Genomic DNA, 13,057 nt, shown 5'->3' on the forward strand with positions numbered 1-13,057 from the left:
TTCTTAATGCTTTTTGCCATGCAGGATAAAAAGCATGTTCAATTTATTGTACATGTCGTTACGGACGCGTCGATATCAAATATGTGGAAGTTTTTTTATGCTAATATGAGAAAAAGCATAAGAAAAAAGGGTTTTTTAACTTTTTTTTACATTTTTATACTTTATTTTGATCTTTTTACACAATCTGTGTCCCTCTGAGGGACTTTTACTGCAACATTGATGATCGCTACGATAAGGCATGGCAGGACTTCTCTCCTGCCATGCCTTATCGCTTATTATAGCGATCTTAGGCAATGGCAATACAAGACGCCAGTATCTGGCGTCCTGTTGTCATAGCAACTAGCAGGGCTCTCGCGATAACATTGCGAGAGCCCGCTGAAGTCACAGAGGGAGCACGCTCCCTCTGTGAACCCTTTCCCTGCCGCGATCTACTTAGATCTACTTAGAAAGGCGCAGGAAACTGGAAGCCCTGACGCAGATGTGAAAACACCCTTAGGCCGGATTCACACAAGCGAGTGCGATATCGGGACGGAAACTCGGTTTGATATCGCTCTTGCCAACGTGCGTTTTTAATGCGGATGAGAGGCGTCTTTAACGCCTCGCATCACTTCTGTGAAATTGCGCTACTCAGGTGCGTGTTTCACGTGCGTCAGAGAATGGCAAGTGTTTCCCATTGATTTCAATGGGAAACATCACATTGCACTTGCGTGCACATCACACGGCCGACGAGTGCCATGCAATGTTTTTCAAGTGCCCATGGCAAAACAATGGCCGACGCGTTCTGAGGGAACGTCAAAAGATAGGACATGCTGCGATTTATTTTCTCACAGCATCGCTCATGAATGGATGAACATATTTTTTGCGACTTTTGTGCAGCCTCGGTGGTATCATAGGGCAGAAATAATTATAGTATTGATATCGCAGATGTTGCAGTACAGGCATAATGCACTCAGTGGAGCTATAACTCGTGCAGTGATGTCACAGTACTGGGATCATATATGCAATAATTTCATCATACCAGGATGATGTACCAAGTGATGTCACAGCGTAAAGATAATGTCGTAGTGCAAGGACAATCCTGCAAAGCTAGAAGTCATTAGTCAAAGTGAAGTGAGATGCAACGCAAAAAAAAGGAGTAATACGTAAAGTGGCAGCATAGAAATAATGAAAACAGAGGCCACAGTACAGGGATAACGGCGCATGATATCACAGTAAGGGCTCTTTCCCATGAGCGTATATCAGACCGCCGTTTTCACGGACGCCCGATATACGCTGTGGTCTGATGCATTGGATTCCAATGCATCAGATCACGTGGCCGTATTCCTGGCCGGCCAATATAGCACGGGGCGTTTTAACGTCGGGCCCGAAAGATAGTCCTGGAACTATCTTTTGGGCCGGAATACGTCGGTTGCTGAGCGATCACCTTGCGCTGGAAATGCGCACAACAATTATTGCTCAAAAGACATCTTTTGAGTGATAATCGTTGTGTCTAAACCAGGCTTAAGGGCTCAGGGGCAAAAGATTAGCTGAGGCTTCATCTGTACAAAAACCCAGAGACGTAACCTGAAGCTCCGGGGCCCCAATGCAAAACCTGTATCAGGGCCACCAACTGTAATGCGTTATCCATATTACTGGACTCCGTATATGGAGAGGCCTTACGGGCCCCCGAAGGCTCCTGGGCCCGGGTGCAACCGCATTCCCTGCACCCCTTTTTTTCACACTGTCTTCTGGTAACCTGCATAAAAACCGCAGTGAATATTTACGTTACAACCAGTTTTTTTTCCTAAATTGCCGCGCTGCGAGTTTAAATCCCACACAGGCTTTGTGCAGAGTTTTTCCTCAGCGTGTGGATGAGATTTCAAAAATCTCCACCCCCCTCCAACCCCTCTTGCTGCGACTGCGAGGGAGCGTTTGCACCGTAGGATTGCGGCTTTTGGTGCGCATTTACCTGTTGATTTTGCCATGAATAGCAAAAAAACCTCTGCACGTGCAATTTTGATGCAGAAACGAGCGTTCCCATGTCAGGTGGTGACACGCCCCTTCATGGCGGGGAAAAGCGTCAGACAAAATCCGTACATGGAATTCTATCGACAGGGCAAAACCTACATGCAGATCCGCGCCAAAAACCGCAGCAGAAAGGCGATAAATTGACATGCTGTAGAACTAAATTCTGCACCGCATCCCAATTTCCGCACAGGTTTTTGGTAGATTGTTTCAAAATCTCATCAACTTTATTACTACTGTAAACGTCGCGCAATTTCTGTGATGAGGGTCCGCACAGGAATTCCCTGGCAAGCCCCCTTTAGGCTTCCTACACACCGGGGGCGAGTGCGATATTAGGCCGAAAACCGGACCCGATATCACGCTCATGAATGTGCCATGTCCCTGCGGATGAGGAACGTTTTTATGTCAAACCCGCCCCCCAGTACAGTTGCGACCCATTTCCGATGGGAAACCTCACATGGCGTGCAGATCTCACAACGTGTTTTCCGACCCCATTGAAAAAATGGGCGATGCCTTCCGAGGAACGCACACAGATAGGGCATGTCGCCATTTTTTCCCCACACTGCATTGGGGGAGATAAATCGCTCTTGTACAGGACGCCGTTCAAAAAATGGGGTTTATATTCACGCGAGATTTCTGCGTCTCACAACGCTCTAATCTCGGGCGATTTGCTCAAGCCGTGTCCAGAATTTTGACATGGAAAAATCTCCAGAAATGACGCCGCAGAAACTAGACTTATTTTCCACCTCAATCATCCTACGTGGATTTTACCCGTTGACTGCGCGCTAAAAACCGCATCTCAGAACAGATGCAGATTTTGACGTGGTGGAATCAACATTGCTGCGGATTTACAGCACGATTCCCTCTGTGGCAAATCCGCCCCGTGTGAACTTGCCTACACTGGACTGCGGAAGCCATAATAACCTCTCCCCCCTCATATATATGTGTACGACCTCCCTACAGTCTTCTCTATCCAACCCCAGGGCTAAAGCTTCACCTAACGCCGCCATTGCCCCTGGATACTAGCACTTTCTCCCGCTGCCCCCGCAATGACCTGCGCCTCACATTGCTCCCTCACCCACTGCCACCTCTCGTAAACAACCTGCCCACACCAGCATGGCGGCGGCAGTCGTCACGTGACCTGCGCTTCACATTCCTCCCTCACCTAGTTCCTCCTCACGTAAACAACCTGCCCACACCAACATGGCGGCGGCAGTCGTCACGTGACCTGCGCTTCACATTCCTCCCTCACCTAGTTCCTCCTCACGTAAACAACCTGCCCACACCAACATGGCGGCGGCAGTCGTCACGTGACCTGCGCTTCACATTCCTCCCTCACCCATCTCCAAAGGGGGGGGGGGTGTACCCAACAACCAATGAGGTCGCTGGAATCGCTCACCGCTACTGAAGTGCGGCTGAAATACAATATATGCCACCCCGTGCTTCCTCACGTAAACAGCCTGCCCACACCAACATGGCGGCGGCAGTCACGTGACCACAGCACTCCCCGCCCACAGCAGTGACGCAGAGAGAGACAAGCTCCTCACAACAAACCGCAGCTGAGCCGGGACGGCGGCGGGCAGTGAGCGGAGAGGCTGTCCCGTCATGGCGGAAGACTACGACGTGACCGTGGCCTCCTCGGCGGACCGAGGACTGTTGAGCAGCCTGATGGCGGCCGCCTGCTCCCTCCTGTACGTACCAGCGAGGCAGCTCGACGGAGAGTGAGTGGCCGCCGTGTCTCTGTGTGACCTCTGTGGTGGGAGTGGGGGCGGACTACAGGTCTCAGCATGTTGCGGCTTGTCGCCCCCTATAGATGGACATTAGTAGTTGTGGGGTGCCTCCATTCATTACTGGTCATGTGATGTCACCGTCAGGTAACGCGTTATTAACGGACGGGGCGGACGCTGCTTTGAGGTAGATGCGCTTTATGTCCGCCGTTCCCCTCGGGGTCCGCGGTCGCCTGTGGCTGATAATGCCGAACGAGCGCCGTTTAATCGGAACGAGCCTGCGGTGATTTTTACGCCTGCGAGAAACGGGACAAATGAGAAACGAACGATTCCAGTTTGTTGTTGGCGCGCGGTTAGACCGAACGGTTATTGTTTACGTTCGCCCGTTTGGAACGGATTTGTTAATTTTTTTTGCTTAAAATGATAATCGTTCCGTCTGAGGTTTTTTGGGTGGGGGGGGAGACATCCTTAAATCTCGCGACTGTTTTGGGGTTTTGTTACGGTATTCAATAATAATGTGATGAGTTTCTTATCCTATCGGCGCAATTGTTGCAACGCCAAGTTTATAGAGTTTGGGGTTTTTTTTCTTGTTCAAAAGTAGTAAAAAAAAAAGTTTTTGAAGGTAAAACCAGGTAATCTTTGGCGCCGCAGCGTGCGGGCCCCTTCACACGGGCGTATTGTCACTGCGTATTCCCCGTGGTGAGGGCAGGCGGTGAGGCTCGATGGGCTTTCCTTCTTCCATTCCCACCTGCGTTGGAGCGGCGATGCGACGCCGTATGATATGCGGGAGACATAAATCGCCGCGTGCTGTTTCTCCGTATCGTACGCAGCGCCGCTCTGCACAGCGCGAGATTTGAAAGGGGGAAAAAAAATTCGGCACGCCTTGTATGTCCGCGACGCCATAATCCCGGTCGTACGCAGTGCCAATCGCAGCCGCGGTCTTGTCCACAGACAGCGAATGCATCCGCCCGTGTGCATGAGCCCTGCCAGCCGCAGCGCTGCTGTTTTTCCAGCCGCGAGGGCCTGTTTTATCTGGAGGGTTGTAGTTCCTCCTGGCGCCGCTCCGAGGATCCCCACTTCTGGATTATTCTTTATTGCAGTTTTCACTTTATTGAACTTTTGTTTTCTAAATAGACTCGTTTTTAGTCCCTGAAGAAGACTTGAAGATGTGCTTGGATGGTACACTGCATTACTTAGGTAGTACATTGTATTATGTCTAGGGCAGCAGCCTGTTAGATTAGGGACTAATAGGCTGTGTTACCTGGTAGACATGGAGGCCTTTGTCAGGCTGTCTGGCTGGCATGGGAACCCATTAGTACTATGCGGTCATGTTGTGGGGTGCCAATGTCACCTGCTGATTGTGGCATGTAAGGGGTTAAACTGAGCTCTCTCCTCTCCTGGCAGTTAGTAGTCAGCTAAACCACTGCCTTAAATAGATGTATGTGCAGGTTTAACCCTTTCCAATCCACTGTCTGACGTCTTCCTACATTCTGGTTGAAGCCTGTGCAGCTCCAATGTCGGAAGATGTCCAGCAGGGTATTCTTACTATAGATTGCCGGCCGCTTTGTTGTCGGGGCCTCTACGGCATGTCACATACTGCAGTATTGGCTTTAGCCAGCAGATGATGCCATTGTATAATGATAGAAAGAGAAAGCCCCCTAGGAAACCCTGAATCGGAAATTGGATTGCAAAGGGTTAAGGCCTCGTTCACACGGGCGACAAAGTCGCCCAATCTTCTTGCGCTGCGACCCGCATGTACGTGAAGCCTACGCCTTCCGACGGGTTCCTTCACATCTGTGATGTTTTGTTGCCTGCAGCATTGCAAGTCAAAAGCCTTGGGGGTCCGGGGATATGCCCGCGGCTAGTGAGGTTTTGTAGGCCATTGTCTCCCCATGGAGCCTTCCTCTCTGTTGCATCGCACGAAAACACTGTTTTCATGCGGTGCGATGCAACTTTGACAGTAGGAAAGCCTATTGTCAAAGCTCTAAAATAAGCCCTACCTTATAATAATAATACATCACCTAAGAGGCACTGTCTTCTCCCTGAAGCTCTTCTGCAGGCTTGCTTGAAGTCTTCTGCCTGCCCTTCCTGGATTGGAGGATCAAAATCCCTGCCTCCAAGAAGGGCTGGCTGTGATTGGCTGAGCCACGGCACTGATGAACCACTCACAGCCAATCAATGAATGGCTCTAATTAGTTCATCAAGCGGCATATTACGCACATATATTTCATACATGTTTGTTTTTTCTTTTGCACAACCCTAATGTGGATGAAATCAGTGGGTTTTATCTCCTGTGTATTGCGCACGCAGATACACCCGTGTGAAGTCGGCCTAAGCCTGAGAATTGCTGATTGGAAACACTAGAGAACCGCAGTCTTTGGCACTTGGCCCTGTATTGGGTGGGTGGTGAGTGTCCAGAAGCGCCCCCTTGTGGTGGTGCAGTAGCTCCATAGTAGCGATAGTGGAAAAGGCATTTAGTATTGGCGCACGGACCTGTAATATAGTTCTACTGTTGGACACCATAAAGCCGCGGCGTGGAGGCGATATTCTTGTTATGTACAATTGGAGTTCCTGCTCATGTGTTTCTGGAAATCCTGTTGCCATTTGTATTGACTTATTCGGGTCCCGAACGGCAGCTTCCACTTATATTTGTATTTAAAGGGGTTTTCTGGGACTTAAAAATATTTAAAGAGCTTAAAATCAGTAAAAATTGAATACTCGCCTATCCCCGCTTCACGGAAAGCGGAAAAAGCGGCAGGCGGTTACGTGCTGTTCATTGTGTATGTTATCGCTAAGGCGGTAGCGGGGACTCTTCTATGGCCGCTGAAGCCTGTGAGTGGTTGAATGGTCAGGTGACCATCCGGTTCTCCCTCCAGGCTTTGTATGCTGGGGAGCCGCCAGGATAGGGGAGTATTCTATTTTTATTGTTTTTAAGCCCCCCCTTTTTTTTTTTAAGTCACGGAGGACTCCTTTAACTTTTGTACGGCTTTTATTTATTTGCTAGCCAGTCAGCGAGCTGCTGTTGGTACACAACTTTGGGGCATTTCTGTGGACCGTACCTGTAGCTCCATAGTAAAAAGTAGAAACAAAGTCTGTACGCAGTCTTGGCCTTGTGCTGCATTCAGGTGGCCATGTGCGAGTTGTGCATCTGACAGCACATGGGCAAACGTCTGATGCCCGCAGGCCGTGACATTGCAGGTTTGATGAATCGGACACGCTTTGGTTTCTTTCTACGGACCACCTCTGTGAAACAAGAGCTGCTCTGAATCCCCCCGTTAGTTTTAATGGGTCGGAGTTCTGGCTGAGTTTAAAAACTCAGATAGAATTCAGAAACAAAACCCCTTGGGGCGCTTACAGAGCGCACAACCAGGGGCTACACAGAAAAAGCTATCCGGCCGCTCTCACACAGGACCTAGTAAAAATGTCGGGTTTTACTTTGTTTTCAAACGCGTTCGACAACGTTTTTAATGCACCCCATCATTAAAGTGGGTGATTAGGTGTGTTAAAGGGGTTGTCCCGCGCCAAAACGTTTTTTTTTTTTTTTTCCAATAGCCCCCCCCCCCCCCCGTTCGGCGCAAGACAAACCCGATGCAGGGGTTTAAAAAAAAAAAAAACGGATAGTGCTTACCTGAATCCCCGCGCTCCGGTGACTTCTTACTTACCTTGAGAAGATGGCCGCCGGGATCTCCACCCTCGGTGGACCGCAGGTCTTCTGTGCGGTCCATTGCCGATTCCAGCCTCCTGATTGGCTGGAATCGGCACACGTGACAGGGCGGAGCTACGAGGAGCCGCTCTCCGGCACGAGCGGCCCCATTCAGAAGAAAGAAGACCGGACTGCGCAAGCGCGTCTAATCGGGCGAATAGACGCTGAAAATTAGACGGCACCATGGCGACGGGGACGCCAGCAACGGAGCAGGTAAGTGAATAACTTCTGTATGGCTCATAATTAATGCACGATGTACATTACAAAGTGCATTAATATGGCCATACAGAAGTGTATACCCCCACTTTGTTTCGCGGGACAACCCCTTTAAAAATCACTTAAACGCTCTAAAATAGAGCAGACCGCCTGAAAAGCGTTTCAAACGCCGCACTGGAAGCTGCAAAAAAGCTTATATGAGAGCAGCTTAAGCGTATGCCCCCCTGGGGCATCAGTGCTGCAGTGGTGGAGCTTAGTGTAGAGTTACCCTGACTTCTGGAACTACCTCTGGTTTTCATACCCATCTTTCACAAATGTGAAAATCCCAAATGCATGACGCTCACATAACAAATGGCGGGTATACACATGCGGTATCAGTCTGAGTTTTGTTGACTGACATGGCGCTCGTCTGTGTAAATGCACTATTACACTAACACATTCATGCATTCCGGCTGTTCCGGTTCTCTCACTGATACGGATCTCGTCCGCATACTTCGGCGTTGTCATAAATTGTTTTACTGTTGAGGAAAAATGCAGATCTGTTCTCTTCATTGTCCCAGGTTGACACATGGTGCGATCAGCTGCATCTCGTCTGCAGAGGTCGGGCTATCCGGACATGGATTACAGTCCTTCACGGGTGGGTTCTCGCAAGTAGTGGCATTAATACCCCATTTACACGGGACGACTCGTTTAATCGCATTGGTGACGTCACTGCTAGATGTTCGCGCTCATCAGGCAGATCATCGCTTCTCATTCAGTACTCGCATTCTAATGGAAGCGGGGAGCGTTTACACGCTGCGAGAGGTCAGAATCAGATCTTAGGTTCCCATTACACGGGACGGATGTCTGACGCCTAAACATCAAAAGGATGATGGCTTGGTGAGTGGAGGCCGGAGATTGCGTCCGGCTGCATGCCTCTATTTGCAGGAAGCAGGCAGTGGGTCATAGATGAATGATTGCCTGTTTACACAGGCTGATGGTTGTTTGATTCTTTTGCCTGTACCAAGTGACTGATAAGTGAAGGAGTTCTTGTTCGTCTTCACACCGTCCAGCGGCAATCTGACTGCTGATGGTTCCGTGTAAATGGCCCTTGGTGGCCGGCTCTAGTTCTGCAGCTGCTTGTCAGTAGGTCACCTGCAGCGCCGACACCATGTGACACAATAGTAACACTGCCGGAATGTTTGTAACAAAGTGTCTATTGTGTGCCGACCCTCCGCTGCTTCTGTGTCGGAGCCAGGTGGTTACATTTGTAAGGCGGCTACATTGTCCGCTTTGTTTCTTCTTCGGGTTGTGCAGTCTGTACTGGATTGATTGGAGACTTAGAGAATTTCTAAGCAGGCAGATGTCTTTTAAAGGGCTTGTACCGGAAGTATAGGTTATGGCCCTTTTCAAAATTCACTCAAACGTATGAAAGTGAAGAATTATCGTTTAACGTGAGCGAACGACTAATGAGAATTGTGCATTTCTCGGCAGTCGGTCAGTTTCATCCTGCATAAAAACCATCGGCGGCTCGTTCACTTCTCGCTTGTTCGCTCGTTTAAACAAGAATCATCTCGTGTAAAAGAGGCATTATTCCCTATACAAAGGATAGGGGATAACTTGCTGATCAGTAAGGGGTCTCTCTTCTAAGACCCCCACTGATACCGATCCTGAGAAAGGGTCCCATGTCCACTGTCGTCTTCGCTGTGGGCTTACCGCTTCACTCCAGTGAGGAGGAGGAGGAGGGTGAAGGCTGTGTAAGAGCAGTGCCGCTCCATTTGTTTTTAGTGGAACTATGGAGATTTCCGAGCACTTGATGCCGCTTAGCTGTTTCCCAGAAATTTTTCATTTAGTAAAAAATTCTTCCTGCGCTCACGGAATTTCAAATTTGCATATACGAACTTTTATCTTTCAAATAAAAGAAACTTACGTTTGAAGGAGGGGGTTATGATTGCCAATATTCCCCCTCCTAATTCCCACAGGTCTTAGTGTCTCTCAACAGATAAGGTTTCCAGTCCAGGGTTTTTCTTCTTAACAGTTTATTTAAAATGTAACCAAACAATGGTGCAACAAGCCGACTCATACAAGATGTGACAAGTTCACCCAGCGATCGTAACAACGCGTTTCGGTACGTATTGTACCCTTATCAAGTTATGCAATTGCTAAAAAATAAATGGTTTATATAGGAAAGTGTACCTTTCATTCCTTGATGATGTTAATTCCCAATCACCTTCAGAGGAATGGGGAATCCTCGGCGCCTATACAACGTCATGCGTTGCGACTCTAATGAGTCCGACGCGTGACGTCATCACGTGTGGATGCACGGTGCGGCATAGTGTGTTGCTGGGTAACGTGAAATCGTGGAGCAGATGATGTCATCCCGTTACACGTATACACGTTCCCCCAGGCGCACCTGTGACGTGCGTCACCTGGAATCTCATAGGGCTGGCCGTCGTCACCACGTCATCACGTTTCATGTGGTGCGTACTTCACGTGTGCGTTCCATTCTGAACCGCAACGTTCAATCATTGCAATCTATGGGCTAATCTTAGCCTGAAAATCTTCATTATATAAATTTTATGTATACTGTTCAATGTGCATTAAAGCTGATGTTTTTATATTAACAAATGATTTATTACAACTGATACCTAATGATTCTGGATGGCAGAGGGATGTGACAAGGAGAAAGGGAAGAAGAGGAGAGGAGAATAAAGAGGGAAAAGGGAAACTATAACCTAAAGGGGACACTATAATTAATAAACCTCTAAAAGACTCATCTATACAATGATAAATGCACTATAACTAAATATACATGCAGAAGGTTATATCCTAAAAGGGACATGATAGTATATGAACCTCTAAATATCTCATCTATATGATTTAATAAATACACTGTAACCAAATATACACATAAAAAAACTTTCTGTTTAAAATTATATTTTTTCTAATAGCTTAGCTGTTTCCGTCATCCTCATTGGTAAGAATGAAGCGATGATTCTGATCTCATTAAGTCTTGGCATATTGCTAGGTTATGGCAGCACTTGATGAACAGTGGGAGTCTAACTTCCGGGACCCACTGGTCCCGACAATGAAGCTGTGCAGAACGCTCCTCCTTATGCTGGTCTGATACATATGAATGGAGCTGTGCTGCAGTGTCCTCCATAGCCGGGGGGCCAGTGTAAGACTGCGAGGGGCTGTAGTGCTGGATCGGTGTTGTGACCTTTTTATTTTCAGGAATAGCATCATAAATTGATGACAAATCTTAGTGATAGGCCATCGGATTATGATATAGAAATATACACAGTCGTCACATTATTATGACCCCCTCCTATTTTTGATGTCGGCAGTATGTAGCCCATGAAGTGACGTGGTGGGTCTGCTGGGTGGGTATTTAAGGTGTGCGATCGGCTGTCTGCTTACACACTATTTGTTGTCAGGGATAAAAGGGGCCATTTATCAGAGCTGCAAAAACGATGGTTATTGTTTTTCTGGCCAAGGGTGGCGGTATTTCTCAAACGGCAGTATCGGAATTGGACCACCAGTGATTGGCAAGGTGTTGCCTTCTCCGATGAGTCGTGTTTTATGCTTCATCAAACAGATGAGTGTTGGGGTGTCAGGTAAGAAGCGGAGAACAAACACCCGGCAACCATTGCTGTAAGGAACCAGCCGGTGGTGGCGGCGGCGTTCTGGTCTGGGGTATTTTTTTGGCGTTCACTGCGCAGCTCTTCCATGTGGAAGGCACTCTGAACCGATTTTGGTTATGAATCCGTCCTTGCAGATCACCCATACATGCTGATTGTTTTCCCTGGGGCAGATGACATGCAACATGTCACACGGATAGAAATGTCTGACAGTGGTTGGAAGAGCACGACCAAGACGTCAAAATACTTCCCTGGCCCCTAATCCCCCAGACTTAGACCCAAGTGATCTGTGGGATCACCTTGATTGTGGCGTTTGCTCTATGGATCCTCGCCTACCCCGCCTCCTGCAACTGTGGGATGTAATCGGCATGGCTACAGACACCGGAGACCACCTACCAGCACCTTACGGAGTGACCCTTGGCCCATCTAGCTACTGTCCGTCCGGCCCTCGGCGGTTACTCTGGGTATTAGCTGCTGGTCCTTATAATGTAACTTGGCTCTGTACCTTTACCAATGGAGAGGCAGTTTCTGAACCAAATCCAGGAGGGGATGCAAAAGTCAGGAACCCTTTGTTTTGTAGAAACACTTATGGGCTTTTGTTTATATATTTAAAAATAAAAAATATTAATCCAGTCTCCATGAGAAGCAGCCAGAGACTGAGCCTCATGGGCCACCATAGCTGGCAGATCCAGAGGACATGTTCAAGCCTCAGGGTGCCATAGCAACTCATCGGAACCCCATGCTCACATTGTCTGATGGGTGACAGAGGGAGTCCCTCCCTCTGTCAACTTTTTACATGCTGTAGTCATACTGACTATGGTGTGTTAAATGTCAAACACCAGGGATCTGAGCTTTCTTTGGTCCGCAGTGTTAGGCCTCATGTCCACGGGGAAAATCGGATCCGCTGCAGATTTGTAATGCGGATTTGGGCTGCGGATGCACTGTAATGGTCTTTTATTTTTCATGTGGGAGATCAATTGAGCTATGTGCTCTATGAGCTCCCGCACGTGTGATCCGCACCTAAATGGAGCATGTCCATTTTTTTTCATGCTCCAGAAATTTTTTTAATTCCCTTTTAAATACCATCCATGGGTATTTATCTACCCGCGGGTGGTCAATGCATTCCTATGGGGCGCGGAACCGCGTGCGGGAAAAACGCTGCGGATTTTAATTCTTATTTTCCCCGTGGACATGAGGCCTTAGAGTTATTGCCCGTCTGTCATCCGAAGCCAAGCACCCGCTTTCTCCGGCATGAGAGAACCGCGCCGGGCTTCTAATGCAGCACCGTCAAAAGATGGTGCTACAGAATAAAGCCTCTTCGCGGCTGCAGTTAAAAGACGTATGGGCGGTCGTTAAGGGGTTAAAACACATGCAGTAGACTGCGTTGCTTATCCCCTGTGTGGTACTATGGGGTCTCTTTTAGAGATGAGCGAGCATACTCGCTAAGGCAAACTACTCGAGCGAGTAGTGCCTTATTCGAGTACCTGCCCGCTCGTCTCTAAAGATTCGTCTGCCGGCGGGGGAGAGCGAGGAGGAACGGAGGGGATAAGCATCCCAATTGAACTCATCTTGATAAATCCCATAGGCCACCATTCCTGTCTGGAACAAACCTTGTTACACATGGAGGAAGTTATTGACTTGACCTTACATTTTGCTCTGTCCTAATTTAGGACCCCAGATAGACAAATTCTCTTTCATGTTTGTCTTTTTGAGCCTTCACCGGGACATGTGACTGCTGCAGCCAATCACTGGCTATAGAAGGTCACTGCTGTGGCTGTTGATTGGCT

At 48.4% G+C, this 13,057-nt stretch overlaps 1 protein-coding gene across 2 annotated transcripts in view; it reads left to right on the forward strand.

Moving 5' to 3' along the window:
• Positions 1–3,535: 3,535 nt before the first annotated feature.
• The window catches only part of ABHD5 (abhydrolase domain containing 5, lysophosphatidic acid acyltransferase), a 31,486-nt gene continuing 21,964 nt past the window's right edge, over positions 3,536–13,057 (forward strand). The window contains exon 1 of one of the 2 annotated variants that reach the window (XM_066585291.1): positions 3,536–3,725. In XM_066585291.1, the coding sequence (XP_066441388.1) occupies positions 3,610–3,725 (116 nt within the window). In that variant the 5' untranslated portion in view covers positions 3,536–3,609. The remainder of the gene's footprint in view (positions 3,726–13,057) is intronic. The other variant, XM_066585292.1, reaches the window with a different exon arrangement.

The sequence above is a fragment of the Eleutherodactylus coqui genome, chromosome 12, assembly GCF_035609145.1.
Source record: "Eleutherodactylus coqui strain aEleCoq1 chromosome 12, aEleCoq1.hap1, whole genome shotgun sequence".
Classification (NCBI taxonomy): domain Eukaryota; kingdom Metazoa; phylum Chordata; class Amphibia; order Anura; family Eleutherodactylidae; genus Eleutherodactylus; species Eleutherodactylus coqui.